At 44.0% G+C, this 20,243-nt stretch overlaps 1 protein-coding gene across 1 annotated transcript in view; it reads right to left on the reverse strand.

The window, feature by feature from the left end:
- Positions 1–1,947: 1,947 nt before the first annotated feature.
- Lim3 (Lim3 homeobox protein) overlaps positions 1,948–20,243 on the reverse strand; it is a 41,289-nt gene continuing 22,993 nt past the window's right edge. The window contains exons 5-8 of the mRNA XM_080285583.1: positions 18,732–18,880; positions 4,975–5,112; positions 3,521–3,646; positions 1,948–2,138 (exon numbers count right to left, since the gene is read on the reverse strand). Of these exons, the coding sequence (XP_080141709.1) occupies positions 1,948–2,138; positions 3,521–3,646; positions 4,975–5,112; positions 18,732–18,880 (604 nt within the window). The remainder of the gene's footprint in view (positions 2,139–3,520; positions 3,647–4,974; positions 5,113–18,731; positions 18,881–20,243) is intronic.

A 20,243-nucleotide genomic window follows, 5' to 3' on the forward strand; every position in this document is an offset into this window, starting at 1 on the left:
ATTTTTCCTTATAGCAATGGCAAGTTCAACAAAGACCCTTTTGTTTTTTATTACAGCAGTGGCAAAGGGGCATGCTTTGAGATACTAGCTTAACAGACTTGATCCTCATAGTCTTTGCACTGTACAATAACCAAACAGCAAAATTGAGGAAATTATTTAGGTGTGTTTGCTATGCTGAGTTATTGCATTCCTGATATTTACACACAGGTTAAATGTCAGGGATGAGTTTTCAGCTAAACAACACTTGACATTCACAGTACAAATGAAACTGAATAATCCAGCTTTGGTGCCATGTTAAAGTGTCAGCAACATGTTCCACAAGACTCCTATTAATAATTATAAGAGCCAAGAAAGTGTTACTAAAGGTCTATATCTCTAGCCCTATGCTGAAGTGTTGGTATAATCTATGACATTATTAAAACAAAGTATGAATAAATCAAGTGGCCTGTGATTGTTGCTTTGGTGACAAGCATGAGCATAAATGGTTACTCATTTTTTTGGTTATGTCTTTGTTAGGAAAGATATGTTTCATTCTGTCTGTGCTTGGGTTACTTTGATGAATCAGTGGACTAGCATGACAGTAAATACAAAACAGTATTATGTAATTTTGTTAGATACTCAAATGGTTACTGTTGCCTACTACAAAGTTACCAGCCCATTAGCTCCAGGTTTCAAATCCCGGTGCAGGCAGCTGGCACCACTTGACTCAGGTGTTCATCCACCCTTTGTAGGTTGATAGGTTAAATGAATACCTATGGTAATACCTAGGGGAGGTAACCATGGTATCCTGGATGATGCAGTGGCCTTGTATCCTATTATAGCGGGTGAATGGCCCACTACAGGCTCAAAGACTCAAAGACCTAAGTTGCAGAGATAAGCACTGCTGCTAAGTCCCTCAGGGCAGCTACCCCTTCTTTACCTTTTTAACGGATGCAGCAAAACACTTGTAGTATTTAATGCAAAATACTATACTGTTGAGAGATATCTAGTAAAAATCTAGGGCCTCACACTGCACCAATGTTATGAATGCATATACTGGTAGTGGTTCAGTTTTGTGCTGTGAATGTCAGTCATTGGAACACACACCACTGGTTAGGTAGTGGCAGCACCCAACATTGAGACTTGCGGTTGTATTCTCACTGGGACAGGAAGCTTTCTCACACCTCTTCCTCAGCAATTTTTTTAGTTTCATACACATCAGTTTCTTTCAGTTATTAACTGTAGCCCTTTAGTAGCAACGTATCTTTATAAATATCACAGACAGGAATATTAAAGTGCCTGATATAGAAATAAATTGGTAAGGAAGAGTTGCTTGGGATCCTGCATAACTGATGAGAACACAAGCCTTGGTGCTGAAACTGAACAAAACTGGTGGTACAGTGGGCAACAATACTCAGGAAATTTACTTACATCTATACTGGTGTAAAGATCTGATCCTCACTTTATCTTCTGGAATTAGGTGGATGGTAATGAGACTGAAAATTTATGAACTTGATAGAACTTCCTGTATATTTTGCATTATAGTATATCTCACTGGTGTCTGGTGTTATGTACTGTTGCCTTAAGCTGTTTTGTGCTCAGTATAGTTATTCAGTTCCTGTCATATTGCTTTAAACTTTGCCAGTGTTCTCAAAGTGCCAAATGGTCCTCAATACTGTACTGGATATGGTGACCCTTCATGGTACATTGTACAATACTGGTGATGTTCAGTTTTGTTAGTTTTTGATAAAGATTTTTCATTACTTACCAGTGGTCTGAAATAAAAGTGGTGCTATTGTTGCATTAATATGAGTGTACTTCAGTGTAGTTGCCTGTACCTAGCTGCATGTACAGTATTGTGGTCAGTATTGGTGTTATTTGAATTGTACTGTACTTTAGCTTGCTCATTACTGATGATGAATATATGATGTATTGCTCAGTACTGGTGGTGCATGTACTGTGGTGTGCTCAGTACTGGTGGTGGTGGTCCTGCTGCATGTCCCCAAGCCAAGAGTCTGGTGAAGGTGGGAACTCTGGGTAGCCGGTGTTGGAGCCATTAGAGCTGAGGTCACTCCCGGGCCCCCCCGCCATCACCCCCACCCCACCACTGGCTGCCGCTGCAGCCGCCGCTGCTGCTGCTGCTGCCGCTGCTGCTGCACCTGACCACATAACATAAAACAGATGCTTAGATACATGTTCTGAGTAGGGTTGTAAGAACTCTTTTATTGTGGTTAAGTTTTCAAGCTACCTATTAACTTTCTCTTTTATGCATTGTTTTTGGTATAACTTTTCAGTGCTGACACTGACTGCATAATACTATATAAGAGAATATAAGCATCTACTTATCTGTCTGTAACCTGACACCTTAATCCCTTAAGGGATGGCCACAGACATATCTATCCTCTGCCATTAAGTTGCTTTCCCTCTTACATCCCCCCTCTCATATACAGTATCTCTCCACCTCATCCCTCCAACTACTCCTCCCTTTCCCCCTCCCCCTCCCATTCCTCCTCTCCACCTCACTCACATACACTCATCTAGTCAGCTTCATTCTCAATCCTCTCCACATGGCCAAACCATCTCAGTATTTCTCCCAAGGCTCTCAGTCACCTCCACATCAACACCATGTATTGACATGCTGTATGAAAAAATACACTGGTAAAGAAAAGGTGCTGTAAAGTCTCCTAAGCTGATTAGAATACAATTATTAATCCATCAAGAAACATGAAAATTAAAGAATCGCTGTAACTTAAAGCTTTTGGTTTTTGCAGTGTATTGACTATTGGTTGTGCTGTACCTCAGGCAGAATAATGGTTACCTAAGGGGAATTGGAAGGTGAAGTGAACAAATCATTCATTTAATGTGTATTTAAATATTACTCTTAAGGGATGCTGGAAGTGCTTGCAATAAGTGACTGAACTACTTATTAAAGATGGGAATAAATAACCATATCCGTATCTGTCAGTCAATCAGCTCTTTTTTGTCCCATCAGGCTGGGGCTGGTGGTGATATTCAGTGACAGAAGTAGCTCCAGCAGCCTCCTGGAAATTTGAGCAAAAGGACATGGTAAGATGGTTGGAGAGGGATGCCTTCATGTGGTGATACTGATATGACCATGTGGTGGGCCTGCAAAGTTCTAGAAACTTCCTTCAGCCCCTCCCTTTCCTCCAGCAGGTGGATGGTGGGCAGCAGAAGAAGGGCAGGTTTGGCCTGAAGTCCACTGGTTTCATGTTCAGATAAGCCTGGGATTGCAACTATTACTAACTGTACTACAAAGGGTGTCACTTACTGGGACATTGTAACTCATGGACCATATAGTTTCCTGGCATAAAAAGTATTTACAATGAAACTGGTGCTAATTATGGTGTAATTAACTTACTCATCGGTGTCTGGTATGGCGGCAGAGGCTCGGAGTGTGGGAGAGGATGAAGACTTTCAGTATGATGGAACTTAGACTTTCTATGTACTGTATCTTGCTCATAGGTGTCTGATATTGTGTAGGACTTTCTGTATAATGTAACTTTAACTTTCTATAACTTACTCATTGGTGTCTGGTATGGTGGTAGAGGCTCGGAGTATGGGAAGGGTGCTGGCATGGGGTGAGGGGGTACTGGGCCGCTGGGGGAATGTCCACCACCACCAGCCATGTATGGGGGTGTCCCGGCACCTGTAATAACTGCACCATTAACTACTTGAAACACAAAGATGTAATTTTTAGTTTAATCCTACAATAGCTGCAGGGTTGGAGAGGGGTGCCTTCATGTGGTGGCACTGATACTGAGTAGCTCCTCTGCCTGGTCATACAAACATCCCTCAGCTCCCTCCTAACCCTGCAAAGGAAGATGGTGGACTGCCAGAGAAGGACAGTTTCAGCCTGCAGTCCACCATGTTCACATTTCAGATGAAACCAGGGCCATGTATTATATCGTGAAATTTAGAAAGGCTCCAATGTGCTTGCTTGCATTGGCCTTGGTCACTGAATGGCAGCTTTCCATGCTGCTTGATCTCTGATAGCTTCTCTGTTCAGTCCCTTATCCCTGAGATCACACTGTGCATATATATGTACCATTACCATGGTATGACCTTGTCCCACGTCTTTGTTTGGTTCCTCACTCATAACTCTGCCTTCAACACTCATGCCTATTATGTTTCGTACCCAGTTGTCATCATTCATCCTCTCCACATGCCCATGCCATCTCAATCTATCCCTTCTCATCACATCACTAGTACATTCAAGTCCCATCCCTCCCCTCAAGAAAGGCCTTGTGTACTGACGAGGTTTATTAATGCTATACTAACCAGCTGGATCTAGATGGCCTTTTCAGTTTACTCTTGGTGCTGTGAGATTATTTAACATAGCAAAGGTCACCCATACTGAAGAGGTTTATTAATGCTATATCTCTCCCTCCCAGGTTAAGAAGTCGGTCCTAAACTGACCTAGATTGTCATCAGATGGAAGGAATACACCGAAAAATACGGCCCCCAGAATCAGGTCGTTAATATAGTATGTCATCATCATCATCATCATCATTCTGACTTTCTCTTTCCCACTTACTCGTGAAATGAGCCACACGCTCATTCACTCACCATTCAAGCCCCTGGAATCCTGACTCCACCTCACATGCATGATCATCTGCACAATATACTTTACAGAAATAAACAACTGATAATACTAATCTTTTTGGTATTTCCCAAGTATAAATCATTATATTGCATGGAATATGTTTGGTTCTGAGAGTGATGAAAAAAAGTCACACTTCTTATCTGGATGTAGATCTTGTAAAAGTGTTTATGAGGCTGCAGACAAAACAACTGAGATGAAAAGGGAACGAAGGAATGGCTGGAAAGAGGGGGGGAGGGTGGAATTTAACAAATGACAGGGAGGAAGGGGAGAAGGAACATTACTGTCATTAATTCTTTGTCTACGCATACAAATTGCAGCAATGCAACCACCATACCAATGAACTAAAACGAGTGAAAATAATTAATCCTTACCATGGATGAAGGGATGGTGGGGAGGCGCGGGGTGGGGAGGACCAAGATGGGGGCTCATGGCCGTCTGTCCAGGCTCCAGGTCTAGTGGGGGACCCGGCGTGCGGTACCCATCTGGCATCTCTATTATCATGTCGTCATCTGGAAAATTCAAACAAAGGGCGTCATATTCGGGGAAGGCATTAGAGGGAGTGTAATATATGGGGTGATTGGTGGTTATTCCCCCCCCCCCCCCCGCCAAGGCCCAAGGAGAAGCCAACGGGACGTCATTATCCAGTATAATGAATTTGTATGTAAAGAAAATGAATGTTATATTTATCAAGAATAACTGTACCAGAGTAAATTATTTTCTATGATATATTATTACCGTACACAGGGCACTGCATGTGCTGATATTTAAGTATTTTATATCCGACTCCCTTAATAAATTACCAAAATTGCTATGGCGAGTTTGTCTACCGCGGTGTCAATGTGCTCGTTGAATTTCAAGTGCTACAACACTTCATATACATTCCACAGTGTTCCACCAATGATGTGACGCAAGGACAAACAGTCAAGGGTAAGTAGAGCAATATATTTTGTAGAAAAGTAAGCTAGAATGGTGAGAATTGACTAGATGCCCCAGTAGCCATGTAGTGCAAACTGATTTTCACCATCATTAGGGTCGGTGTGTCTCATTTTTGTGATTGTCATTGTATTTGTGATGACTGCCTTTCCCTGGCTATTTAGAGTCATGTAGTTAATGGTTTATAGCATATTTAGGATACTTTTCCCGTCCATAATTGTATGTGTTGTTAGGTAAATCACGGGGCTTGGTATTTGGATGTAAGTTACAGAAACATGAGCCGCCTTTCGGATATACCGAAACACGACCCGCCATGCAAATATTCACAATGAAATCCCACTTAACTCTGGCCTGAGTCAGAGGTTTTATGAAAGTAAAAAGAAGTGTGTTTGGGAGGAGTGGGGATAAATTCTCCGTCTTCCCGTATCTTTCTTATTTAAGGCATTTTTTTTCCCTTTATTTCGAACTCTGATTGTCGACATTTATTACCTGCCCAAATTAAGAGGATGGGCTTGAAACTGGGGGAAAATGTTAACTTGAAATTATAAATGGTCAAAATACCTGAGAAACATAAGGGGCCGAGCGAGAAAGGCAGCTTCTCGCCTTCTTTGATCACGTGACAAACGGATAGATGCCAAAACCGTCCAGTCTCTTCAGATTCAGTACTCTATGCTTGGAGATTTAGAGTGCATATAACGATAGTCTTTTGTTCTTAATCGTTTTACTGAGTTCTTTTTTTGAATGTGTTCTCTCTTCTGTGACTGCAACTTCGCGAGGCACTTTTTGAGTTGTACGGACAGGGCGTCTTGCCACGGTGTCTTCGCTACAAATCGTGATATTATTGGGTTGTTTAGCCAGGTCTACTTCAGCAACATCTGATAAATCACGGCCTGAATAACGCTACTTCCATGTGCTATAAGTGCGGTGTTGTGCGTGTGAAGAACGAATTTTATTTGGAACGGGAGGTCGTGCATCATTAAGGTCAGCACTTTTAGGGTTAAGCTGAATAGAGTTAGTTTAAGTTAGGTTAGGTTAATTTGTTCGATTAAGATGATTAAAGGAAATAGTTACCGGATGAGATATATTGTTGGCTATGTGTTAGGTAAATTATAGGGCATGGTATATCATTTTCAAGCAGCATCGATGAAAATTATAAATGATGCAGTTGTTTCGCATCGCCAGTAATCCCTGAGGCGCACGGTAAGTTATTATTTCCATTTTCGTCAGTTATTTGATACCTTAGTTGGTTCCAAGGTGATTCAAGAAAGCGATTTTCTTTATGTACCGTTAACAATCTTACCAAACCGTATCTCAGCCTAACATTGTACAGTATTCAGTGTACGCATTTTTTTTCTTGCGTAGGATTATAATATGTCCAGACCAGTTTTGATGTCTTTTAAAAAGGTAATTATCTCAGAGCGATTTTGCAAACAATTAATCCAATGAAATGATAATGACCCCCATTAATTCTGATGACGTAATATTTAGGTTATTGACATCCAGACGATTTTTGTAAACTTCAGAGAGGCTTTTCTAACTTCAAGGGTTAGGATTGGCCTGATGTTCCTTCTTAAGTTAAATAAAATTGAATAATAGCAAAATAAAATACAGAATGGGCCATCGAAATGAAAAGATTATTTGTTAGTGCTTATTAAACAAGTTGTTGTACTTATTTTACAGATTAATAGGTGCTTATTAATATGTACCCGTATCTTAGATTGGTATGTACCGTAACTCATGATCACATTACTTATTTATTACCACTTAAATATTACTTATTGAACGATTTACATTATGCTTTTACAGCTTATTTAAAAGATTGCCACTTCCGGCAGCTACTGATTAGAATCGTACTGTATTACATTTGTACAGACACACACACACACACACACACACACACACCTCCTTGTGCCTCCTCGATATCAGCAGTGCGGGGCTAATAACAGGACTTGACCACAATTTGCATAAAATGAGCGGGAAGGGGCGGAAGTGGAGGGAAATGAGTTTATACGGACATTAGAGTCGGATCGAAGTGACTGACAATGATGGTGATTAGCTAAACGTGCTCGCCTCCATGGGTGTTGATGTGGGCGACTGTACTCCAGGTGGCATGACTCCGTAGCGCCTCCTCTTTAGCGATTTATTTTTGTATATTACCGGTGTTTTATTTTTTAAACTTCAGCATTACACTTAATGCTAAGAGATACTTCCTCATTGATTTATTTTCTTATTACATTTTTAAAACATTTTCCTTATTACATTTTTTAACCTCTTCCTTATCTATAGTTGTATATTACCATTTCTTGTACCTCTTCCCATGCGATATGCTTGAAGGGAATAGCCGTTTTAATCTATCCTTAGCTGAAAAAACCGTCTGTAGATAGCCAAATTAAGCAAAAAGTGTGTCACTGGACCGAAGAGATGAGTAGTCCATAACCATATTAAGAGCTAGAGCCTACAGTGTGTTTGTTTTAACCTGACAAATCCGTAACCCCTCTTGAGTTCAGTTGATGGCCAAATGTAATCAGAGTGTAGGTTAAATTTGACTAGTAACCAAGGAGACTTACCTCATAACTAGGCCCGAATTTCACCCGTCATAATCAACCCAACCAGTACCCCCCCCTCAAAAAAAAAAAAAAAAAAAATCGTCCAGCATCGTAACGTCCACCAACTATCGATTCATTTTGCCCTCGCGTGACCGCCGTGCAATCGTCGCTCCATTACGATAAACGCTATTGATGTATTGCTCGTTTTTTTTTTTTCGTTATATGTCTTTTTTCGCTAATGTGTGTGTGTATAATGAAAGGGTTGAGGCTGCTGGTAGTGATGATCGTGAGAGTAATGTGATTAAATTGAGTTATAGGTTACACGACTCTCTCTCTCTCTCTCTCTCTCTCTCTCCCTCCCTAACCTTTTATCATTTTTACTATTCTCCTTCGTCCTAACCTTTTATCATTTTCACCATTTCTCTCTCTCTCTCTCTCTCTCTCTCTCCCCGTCCCTGTTCAATGAGTAACCTCCCCTAACCCAGTGTTTTACCTTGATTGCATATTGTTCCCTACCCCTTCCTTATTTCACAAGACTTTTTCACCAGTGTTTTTTTTTTCTCTCTCCTCTGTCGCTGTCTCGTATTTCTTGCTGTTTTTTCTTTCTTCCCTTTTACATGCTTTCTGCCATATGTGTGTTTACAGTGTGCATGGTAATCATTATTATCATCATCATTATCATCATCATTATTTCTGTCTTCAGGTCTGCATATATTCTTTAAGCACTGGCTATTTCTTTGTTCTCGCTACAGTATGTGTGTGTGTGTGTGTGTGTGTGTGTGTGTGTGTGTGTGTGTGTGTGAGAGAGAGAGAGAGAGAGAGAGAGAGAGAGAGAGAGAGAGACGTGAGACCGGGTATGATGGATGTAAGGAAGAAGAGGGAGGAGAGAAGGGGAGGGGAGAGACAGGAGGGAGTCAACATCATTATCTTCAAATTCGTTTACTGTGCGGTCAGCTCCCCCTCCCCCATACACACACACACACACACACACACACACACACACACACACACACACACACACACACACATAGAAATGCACACACAGGTACACAAGTACACGCCCACACACATAAAAACACATGCTTACACGGGACCCCTCACACACACACACACACACACACACACACACACACACACACACACACACACACACACACACACACACCTGGCGGAGGCAGGTCAGGTCATGGGGTCAAATTGTTGCATGGGAGGGAGAGGAAGTAGGAAGGGGGAGGGGGGATCGATATTAGGGTGGGGGAGGAACGGTTGAGAGAGGGGAGGCAGGGAGGGAGGAAAGTGAGTGATGAACGGTTGGGATCATTATGTTTTGGAGTATACATATGTGCATGTATTCCGTGTATATACAGTATGTGCACTGCATACTGACTGGAATACCTCGCGTGTTTGTGTAGCCTTTTATACGAGCAGCTATACGTATACTTTATGCATACCGTATCTAGATTTGAATACCTATACCATGAGTGTTTCCCATGTAGGCTAATATGTATCATGTATTTTGCATTTGGTGTTAAGGTGGGTCTTCCCCCTCCCTTCTTTCTCACCCATGTGTTTGTCTCCACGTTATTTCTTTATCCACCTCCCTCCATTTCCATTTCTGTATACTCCCACCCATTTATTTTTTCTTCACATCCACGTTTCTCTTACTTCTCAACCCCTTTTCCCCCTTTCTCTCTCTTATTTCTGTAGGATGAAGCTGAGAATTTTAAAGTGTTGTATGCCAAGTGGGCGTGATTGGATGTAGCAGCTTGGCTCATTATGTCACCTGGCACTCACTTGATAGCCTCTCTCTCTCTCTCTCTCTCTCTCTCTCTCTCTCTCTCTCTCTCATTTGCTTGTGATCACTGTTGATTGCTTTTCCTTCTGTTTTATTTTTTCCCTATTTTCCAAGTGAGTGCTTTCTTGTCTAGGTCCCATCACTCAGCCCTTCCTTGATAGTCTGTCCTACTTCATTGTGTGTGTGTGTGTGTGTGTGTGTGTGTGTGTGTGTGTGTGTGTGTGTGTGTGTGTGTGTGTGTGTGTGTGTGTGTGTGTGTTTTATTGTCCTGAGTACTGTTGATAGTTTCCTTACTTTTTTTGTTTCATTTTTCCATTCTCTTGGGAAGACTTTATACAGTCTTCCATACTTCTGTGTTTTCCTTTTATTTTGATCTTACCCACGCCATTCAGCCAGTCAGAGAAATACGTGTTTTGACTGAAGACCTGATTGATATTGATCCTTCAGCCCGAGGACGTGTTTCCCTAGCTGGAGAGAGAGAGAGAGAGAGAGAGAGATGCAGGAGTCAGAACTTAAAATTTAAAAGGGGAATGGTTTATATTTTCATGAATTATTTTCCTCTTCCTTCTAGTCTTCTTCATTTCCCTCTCCCTCCTGTGTTCGTTTTTCTTAATTCCTTCATCAATATCTCCTCTCGTTTTTCGGCCATTCTCTGCCTCCATCTTCCCATATTTCTTTCTCCTCTTCTTTATCTTTTTCTTTATTATTCCTCACCGAGTCTGTTTTCTTCCCGTCTGTTCTCCCGTCTTGTCATGTATTTATTTTCCACATCCTTCATTCTTGTTTCCCTTCTTCACCTGTCTATATTTTTCTCCGTTTTTTTTTCTTCCTCCCATTCCTTTTTCACCTTCATTCCATTCTCCCATCTTCGGTCGTATTTTACTTCGTTTTATCTCTGCTTTCTGTTCGTGTCGCTTCATTCTTTTCTAACCCTAATTGCCTTTTCTGTTTCCTCCCTCGCTCCATTCTCTCGTATTTTACCCGTTTCTTTTCCCCTCTTCCACCTTTTCTTTTCTTTTCTCCCTTCTTCGCCCGTTTCTCTTCTTCCTCTCTTCACCCGTTTCTCTTCTTCCTCTCTTCACCCGTTTCTCTTCTTCCTCTCTTCACCCGTTTCTCTTCTTCCTCTCTTCACCCGTTTCTCCTCTTCTTCCTTTCTTCGCCCATTTCCATTCTTCCTCCCTGCTTCACCCATTTCCATTCTTCCTCTCTGCTTCACCCATTTCTCTTCTTCCTTCTTCACCCATTTCTCTTCCTCCCTCCCTTCCTCTTTCTCCCTTCTTCACCAATTTCTCTTCATCCCCCCTGTTTACCCTGTCTCCCTGCCCTGCCGTCCCCCTGCTTAATCCCGAGCGCATGACGTAAACAGGACCCTCCATAAATTTCGGATTCCCGCCCCCTTCACCTGCCCAAAAGAACAATTAAGGTAGTATCACCCCACCACCCCCTCCCCATCCCCTTCGTCTGGGTTGGGGAAGGGGTGAGGGGGATAGTGAAGGTGAGGGAGTGGAGGATAGTGGAGGTGAGGGAGTGGGGATCAGGAGCGGAGAGGGAGATATTGAAAGTGAGGGAGTGGTGTTGGGAGAGGGGGATAGTGAAGATGAGGGAGTGGGGATCAGGAGGGGAGAAGGAGATATTGAAAGTGAGGGAGTGGGGTTGGGAGAGGGGGATAGCGAAAGTGAGGGAGTGGTGTTGGGAGAGGGGGATAGTGAAAGTGAGGGAGTGGTGTTGGGAGAGGGGGATAGTGAAGATGAGGAAGTGGGTTTGGAAAGGAGAGAGGGGGATAGTGAAGGTGATAGTGTGGAGTTGGGGAGGTGAGAGGGGGATAGTGAGGGTGAGGGGGTGGGGTGGGGGAGGGGAGAGGGGGATAGCGAAGGAGAGAAAGTGAGATGAGGGCGGGATAAGGGATAATATGGGAGGAGGATGGTGGGGATGGGGGAGAGGAAGGGAAATGAATGGATAGGAGATAGGGTGGAAAGAGCGGAAGAGGGAGTAGGATAGATTGTAAGGGGGTGATGGTAGGGGGAGAGAGAGAGAGAGAGAGAGAGAGAGAGAGAGAGAGAGAGAAGGGAAGGAGAGTGGGACAGGGCGGGGGATGGGATGTTTGAGTAAGGAAGGGGGGGGGGATGTAGGGAAGGGGAAGGAAGCAGTGAGGAGAGAGGGAGAAGGAGAGGATACGAACTTAAAACTCATTCCCAAGACCCAGTAGCCCATGCACCTTTACAGTCCACCACCTGGGCACTAACACCACCTGTACTGTAATTTTAGGAAACATGTGAAGATGTGTGGGAAGAGCAGAGAAAGTTTTTAGTGAAATTCGCATCCTCGATAACGTAGATTTCAGTTCATGACCCTTGCTATCCGGGAGGGAGTGCAGGAAGGAAGTGCAGAGAGAGAGAGAGAGAGAGAGAGAGAGAGTAAATGAACCGTATAAACAATGAAGTAAAAAAAAAATACCAATCTTCCTGTCATTAATCACCAGTTTAGTCTAATTGCTCTACATATGGATATCACACACACACACACACACACACACACACACACACACACACACACACACACACACACACACACGGCTCTCCCTCCACCTGCCTTCCCCTCCGAAGCAGTAGTAAAATGTATGCGTTTAGATCAAGAGTTTAGTAGGGAGAGGAATAGTGAATGAAAGATTTTATTTAATTGAGAGAGAGAGAGAGAGAGAGAGAGAGAGAGTTGGCTGAAACAATTTTTAGGTAATTCTAAAAAACTAAGATTTTTTGTGTACGGTGTAATTTTTTTTTTTCCTTTTTTTTTCATTTTCCTCCCCTCCCCTTCTTCCTTCATTTCCTTTTCTCTTCTTCATTTAATACCGTTTAACATCCCTCTCTCAAATTACAGCCTTCCCTCCTCCCCCCTCTCCTTCTTCCCTCCCCCTCCCCTCACACCTTTCCCTCTCCTCCCTTCCTTTTCTTTCCATTTCCCTTCATTCCTTTCCTTTTCTCCTCTCTGCTCCTCATATTCACTTCCTCTCTTACCTCTCCTTGTCTTTCCTACTCCTCTTTCTCTTCCCGTCTCCTCTCCCTCATCTTTTCTCTTCCCCTCCCCTTAACTCCTCCTTTCCCTCTTTTCCTTTCCTTCCTTCTTCTTCTTTCTCCTCCCCTCCCCCGCTTCCCTCCCTTTGCTCTTTCATCATCCCTCCCTCTCCCCTCCCCTTCCCCTTCCTTTTTACACACCCTCTTGAAACGACCACAACACACGTGACCTCACCACACCTACCACAATCACCACAGTTTCTACGACCACCACCTACCACCACCACCACACCTACCATTCACCACAATTACTACCACCAACACCACCACCACCACCACAACTTCCAGACACCTGCTGTCACCACTACCAACACCACCACAGTTCCCACCAATTTTCTATTTATATTCCATCACCACAACTGTTGCCACCACTATCATCACATCTGTACTATCACCACTATTACCACTGCTGTTATAATTGTATCCTATCCACAGAGACTATACCACCACCATAGCAACCATCACCAGTCACTACCACCACCACCACTACAGTTACCATCACCAGTCACTACCACCACCACCACCACTACAGTTACCATCACCAGTCACTACCACTACCACCACTACAGTTACCATCACCAGTCACTACCACCACCACCACTACAGTTACCATCACCAGTCACTACCACCACCACCACCACTACAGTTACCATCACCAGTCACTACCACTACCACCACTACAGTTACCATCACCAGTCACTACCACCACCACCACCACTACAGTTACCATCACCAGTCACTACCACCACCACCACCACTACAGTTACCATCACCAGTCACTACCACCACCACCACTACAGTTACCATCACCAGTCACTACCACCACCACCACCACTACAGTTACCATCACCAGTCACTACCACCACCACCACTACAGTTACCATCACCAATAACTACCACCACCACCACTACAGTTACCATCACCAGTCACTACCACCACCACCACTACAGTTACCATTACCAGTCACTACCACCACCACCACTACAGTTACCATCACCAATAACTACCACCACCACCACTACAGTTACCATCACCAATCACTACCACCACCACCACTACAGTTACCATCACCAATCACTACCACCACCACCACTACAGTTACCATCACCAGTCACTACCACCACCACCACTACAGTTACCATCACCAGTCACTACCACCACCACCACCACTACAGTTACCATCACCAGTCACTACCACCACCACCACTACAGTTACCATCACCAGTCACTACCACCACCACCACTACAGTTACCATCACCAGTCACTACCACCACCACCACTACAGTTACCATCACCAGTCACTACCACCACCACCACTACAGTTACCATCACCAGTCACTACCACCACCACCACTACAGTTACCATCACCAGTCACTACCACCACCACCACTACAGTTACCATCACCAGTCACTACCACCACCACCACTACAGTTACCATCACCAGTCACTACCACCACCACAGCTGCCATCACCAATCACTACCACCACCACCACCGCAACCATCTTCACTACAGACATCACCATCACCACTGCTACCAGTAATTGTCATTGTTACCATCTCTCTCTCTCTCTCTCTCTCTCTCTCTCAGTAACGAATGGTGTTTAGGTTGTGTAAATCATTGTGTGTGTGTGTGTAAGAGAGAGAGAGAGAGATTTGCATCTGTGAATGAAATTTGGTATTCCTGTGTGTGTGTTTATTTTTGCCTGTGTGCGTATGTGTAGGTTTTTGTATAGTATATTGATTGTGTGTGTGTGTGTGTGTGTGTGTGTGTGTGTGTGTGTGTGTGTGTGTGTGTGTGTGTGCAGACTTGAGTGCTGTGTTCTTGTGTCTATGGAGAACTGAGTGGATATGAGTGTGTGCATGTTTAAGTATGCAGATTTGAGTGATATGAGTGTGTGCGCACGTGTGTGTATTTGAGAGTGCGTATGTGTGTCTGTGTACGTGTGTGTATGTTTATGCGGATCTGAGTGGATATATGAGTGTGTGTGTGTGCGTGTGTGCGTGGGTCGGGTCATTACCTAAATTACAACAGTGTGCGTTCATTTGTCCTCTTCACCCCACCCCCCATTGAGCTTTTACCCCCCTCCCCCTCTCTCTCTCTCTCTCTCTCTCTCTCTCTCTCTCTCTCTCTCTCTCTCTCCTGTCTTTTTTCCTTTTCTCCTTTGTATCATCAGTTCCTCTGGTCACCTTTCTTTACCTCAGTTTTCCCTTCTTTCACTTTTTTTCCTTTGCTTCCTTCCTAGTTTCCATCCTTGACAAATTTCCTTCTTTCCCTCCTGGTCAGTTTCGCCTTTATTCTTTCATGTATTTTTCCTTCCTTCCATCCTTCCTTCCTTCTTTCCTTTTATTATTTTTTCTTTATAATTCCCTCCTTTTTTCTATGTGTTTTTCCTTCTCTTATTCCTTCCTTCCTTCCTTCCTTTCTGTTAAGTTTGTCCTTCCTTTCTCCTTTCCTTCCTTCACCTTTAAAATTTTTCCTTCCCCATTCAGTTCCTTCTTTCCCTCCCCCCTTCTCCTTCCTTCTTTCCCTCCCCCCTTCTCCTTCCTTCTTTCCCTCCCCCCTTCTCCTTCCTTCTTTCCCTCCCCCCTTCTCCTTCCTTCTTTCCCTCCCCCCTTCTCCTTCCTTCTTTCCCTCCCCCCTTCTCCTTCCTTCTTTCCCTCCCCCCTTCTCCTTCCTTCTCTCTCTTCTTGTTTTTGTTCTTCCATCCATCCTTTGTTCATTTTCTTTTCCCCGCTGACTTTTCCTTCCATCAGCTATAAAAATCCAATCGGTTAATTGTTCTTTCTCTCCCTACCTCCCTCTCCCCTCCTCCTCCTCCTCCCCCTCCCCCTCCCTTCCATCCCGCTTCCTCCTCCCTCTCTCTTCCTCCCCCTTTCCTTTCCTCTTCTCTCTCTTCTCATCCTCCTTTCCTTTCCTCTTCCTTCCCTCTCCTTCCTCGCTTCTTTTACTCTTTCCCCTCTTCTTCCTCCTTTCCTCTCCTCTCTCCCCTCTTCTTCTTCCTCCCTTTCCTCTTCCTCGATTCCTCTTCCCTCACTCCCTTTTCCATCCCACCCTCCTCCCATAACATAATACTTTCCCCTTCCCTCCACTTCCTCTTTCACTTGTCTCTCTCTACTCCCCTCCCTCCCTCCCTTCCCTGTTTTCCTCCATCTATCTAAAATCCATCTTCTCTCTCTCTCTCTCTCTCTCTCTCTCTCATATACACCACCCCATCGAAGACACTAAACACAATACGCCAAACCCTCTAAGAAAGACGGAAATCTTGAAAGTACGTTTTCTTCTTAGTATTTATCTTAGGCATGATCTCTGAGGGGTTAAGAGAAGCCTTACCGGGAATATTATGTGGAAAACTCACTAGCTCCGAATCTCCTCTCTTCTGGACCGGCTTCCGCGCTTGATTTATTTCCTTTATTGCGTCTACAGATGTCTCCCTCCGGCTCACGCAATGATTCTCTCTCTCTCTCTCTCTCTCTCTCTCTTCATTCTGCCTGGTCATCTTTCCTCCTCTCCCTCTATTTCTCCCTTCCTTCCCTACCCTTCTTCCTTCCCTCTCTCTCTTCATTCTGCCCGGTCATCTTTCCTCCTCTCCCTCTATTTCTCCCTTCCTTCCCTACCCTTCTTCCTTCCCTCTCTCCCTTCCTCCATTACACTAAATGTTATTCTCGCTTTCCTCTTCCTTCTCTCCACACCACTCACTGTTATTCCCTCCCTTTCTCTCCCTCCCTCCTTTCCTTCCTTCTCACAGCTCAGTCGTTCTTCTTCCTGTCCTCCCTTCGTTCCATCCTTCCTTCCTTCCTGCCGTATGTCTTCTCCCTTCCCCGTGTCCCTTTCTTTCTTTCCTTTCTCTCTCTCTCCCTCTCTCTCTCTCTCTCTCTCTCTCTCTCTCTCTCCCCTGTCTTGCTCCCTCCCTCTCCCCCTCCCATAAAAATGATTCGCCGTTGCTGGAGTCAATTAGTTAATAGAGCGGATGATGGGAGGGAGGGAGGGAGAGGGAGGGAGGAGAGAAGGTAGGAGAGAAAGGGAGTAGATGGGATGAGTTTGTGTGTGTGTGTGTGTGTGTGTGTGTGTGTGTGTGTGTGTGTGTGTGACGTGTAAAAAGTAGACACGTGGGCAGAGAGAGAGAGAGAGAGAGAGAGAGAGAGAGAGAGAGACTGACTGTCTGTGTGAAAGATAGATACGTGGATATATATATTTGTGTGTGTGTGTGTGTGTGTGTGTGTGTGTGTGTGTGTGTGTGTGAGAGAGAGAGAGAGAGAGAGAGAGAGAGAGAGAGAGAGAGAGAGAGAGAGAGTGAGAGAGAGATTGATGAGAAAGATAAGTGGGGCAGCAGGATGATTGAGAAAGATGGAGGGAGATAGGAAGGGAGAATAAAAAGAAGGAAATGAGGAGGTAAGGGAGGAAAATGGATGAAAGCTGGGAAGAAGACGGTGATTGGAGACGTGATGGATGAGAGAGAGAGAGAGTTGAGGGGGAGTGGGATATGGGGAGGGAGTGGATAACATACTGGATGAAAATGATAGACTGATCTAGGTAGGTAGGTAGGTAGGTAGAGAGAGAGAGAGAGAGAGAGAGAGAGAGAGAGAGAGAGAGCAGTGGATATATTGAGGGAAGATGTGAGGGGAGGAGCGATGGGATAGGATAAGGAATGAGGGGTAAGTCACAGACACAAAACCCTACCATTTGTTATCGATTCAAATCATCCCCTCACCCCTCACTTTCCCCCCTTACCCCTCTCCCTTCCCTCCCTACCCCCTGACCCCATCACCCCCATCCTCTTAGCCAATCAGGTCCCTCCCTCAGGCCCCCTCCCTCTCTCTCAGCCAACCACAGGTCCCCCTCACCCCCGGCCACGCCCCCTCCAGCCCTCTCGACCAATCAGGAGCCACCTAACCCCCGTCTCAGCCAATAGGGAAGAGGGAAGTTGTCATATGCCCCTCCCACCTTCCTCTATGGCACTGGATGGCACTCTACACGTGGCACTCTCCTTCTATGGCAGCGGATTTTAACATTTTGCCAGGACTGACTATGAGAAATCTAAATTAATGGGTGCGATTTATTTTTTTAGAAGAAATATGTTGACGGGGCTGATTTAATATTGTATAGGAAATCTTTATATATCAATGGCTGTGAATCTGAATTGTGTATATAAAGAAATTCATTATATTAATAGTTTTGACTTCGTATTTCATAAATTAGTGTTAATGAGTTTGATATAATATGACCTATGAATTCCTCATTGATGGGTGTAATTTAAAACTATCATGCATATTAACGGCAAAAAATAATAATAAGTTGAGATATTAGTGGAGATCTGTTCTAATCGCTCGTATTTAGAGTTGTGCACAAATTTGTTTTAGTGATCCTGATTTTAAATGGCATAAGACCATCTGCTATTGGGTCTTACATAAATGGTTTAGTATATATCAGCACCAGCCTCAGCAGCAACTTAAAACCCTAAAACTACCCTGAAAGACTCCATTTATTCCCCCCAAACCCCTGAAACACCCCAGTTATTCCCCCAAACCCCTGAAACACCCCAGTTATTCCCCCCAAACTTCCTTGAAAGACACCAGTAAATGGAGTCACGTTCACATACTGACCTTTGCTCCAGCCTGGGATTGATTTTGCGTTCTCGTGGACAGCAACTCAAGGGTCTGTCCACTCTGCCCCCGCCATCTCCTCCACTGTACTACTACTACTACTACTACTACTACTACTACTACTACTACTTTTTCTCCTCCTCCTCCTCCTACTACTACTACTACTACTACTACCCTTACGTGAATCCATATCCATATCGGCGTCACTCTTCTCGTCGTCTGGTCGTCTTGACTTGTCACGACCTGCCGCGCCCCCCTTCATGGACCGGAAGTACTGTCCCCACCTGGTGCGACCCGCGTCCTTCTTCAGTCGCTTCTCCTTGGCCCGCCTTCAGGAGGGAGGGGGGGGGGAGAAAGAAATTTTAGAGTCAGCATCATACTCGTCAAAGTGGAACAAAGAGATTTTTGGTCATCGTTATTATTATTATTATTATTATTTATTTATTTTATTATTATTATTACCGGTATTATTATTATTATTATTATTATTATCACTATCATCATCATCATCATCGTCATCAATATTATATCCCTATAGTCCATTTAATATTTACTATCCTCGTCATTATCATCATCATTGTCATCGTCAGTAATATCCTCCTCCTCCATACCGTTATCATCATCATCATCATCATCATCATCATGTTTTATAACCCTGTAGTCCAAATAATATGTCCCATCGTCATCATCATCATCATCATCATCAGTAACATCGTCAGTATCGTCTTATTCTAGTGTTATTCTCGTGTTACGGCTGAACATTATAGACGACAGGATTATAACTTCACGCCAAGTTAAAGGGAACAGATTATAGTATTGTGCAAGAGGCGAATCTCACTTATCACACATTACATGAAAAGTACTACTGCATATTTAGCACATGTACCGTAGTCTTGTGTAATATGTGCCTCACCTGTTGGCGATACAGTACAGGTGGGGTGAGTGACTTTACCGTACCTTGCATACGGACCCATACACCTGTCTTCCCCCCCCCCCCCGACACACACAGTCATTCGTAGTCTCATCTGTCATTTGGTATGCATTAATCTCCACACACACACACAGACACACAGACACACACACACACAGACACACACACACACACACACACACACACACACACAATCATCCGTACTCATCTCTCATCTGGTATGCAAAATTCTCCACACACACACACACACACACACACACACACACACACACACACACACACACACACACACACACGTGCAAACAAAACACCTGTATGTCCCCTTCACATAAATATAGACCTGTATTATCTCTACGCATGAATAAACACTGATATAGTCTCTCTCTCTCTCTCTCTCTCTCTCTCTCTCTCTCTCTCTCTCTCTCTCTCTCTCTCTCTCTCTCTCTCATCACTTTCTTTCGTCCGTTCTGTGAATGAAAGTATTAGTGAATGAATATATAAAAATATATGCACCGCACTTCATTGAGAGAGAGAGAGAGAGAGAGAGAGAGAGAGAGAGAGAGAGAGAGAGAGAGAGAGAGAGAGAGAGAGAGAAATCACTTCCCATATACAAACACCCAAGTTCCCAGCACCTGTAACACACACACACACACACACACACACACACACACACACACACACACACACACACACACACACACACACACACACACACACACACTTGTCACCATCACCAGCACACCTGTTTTTGTTACATAAGA

The sequence above is a fragment of the Coenobita brevimanus genome, chromosome 107, assembly GCF_032717465.1.
Source record: "Coenobita brevimanus isolate Jiangsu-jjx chromosome 107, ASM3271746v2, whole genome shotgun sequence".
Lineage (NCBI taxonomy): Eukaryota > Metazoa > Arthropoda > Malacostraca > Decapoda > Coenobitidae > Coenobita > Coenobita brevimanus.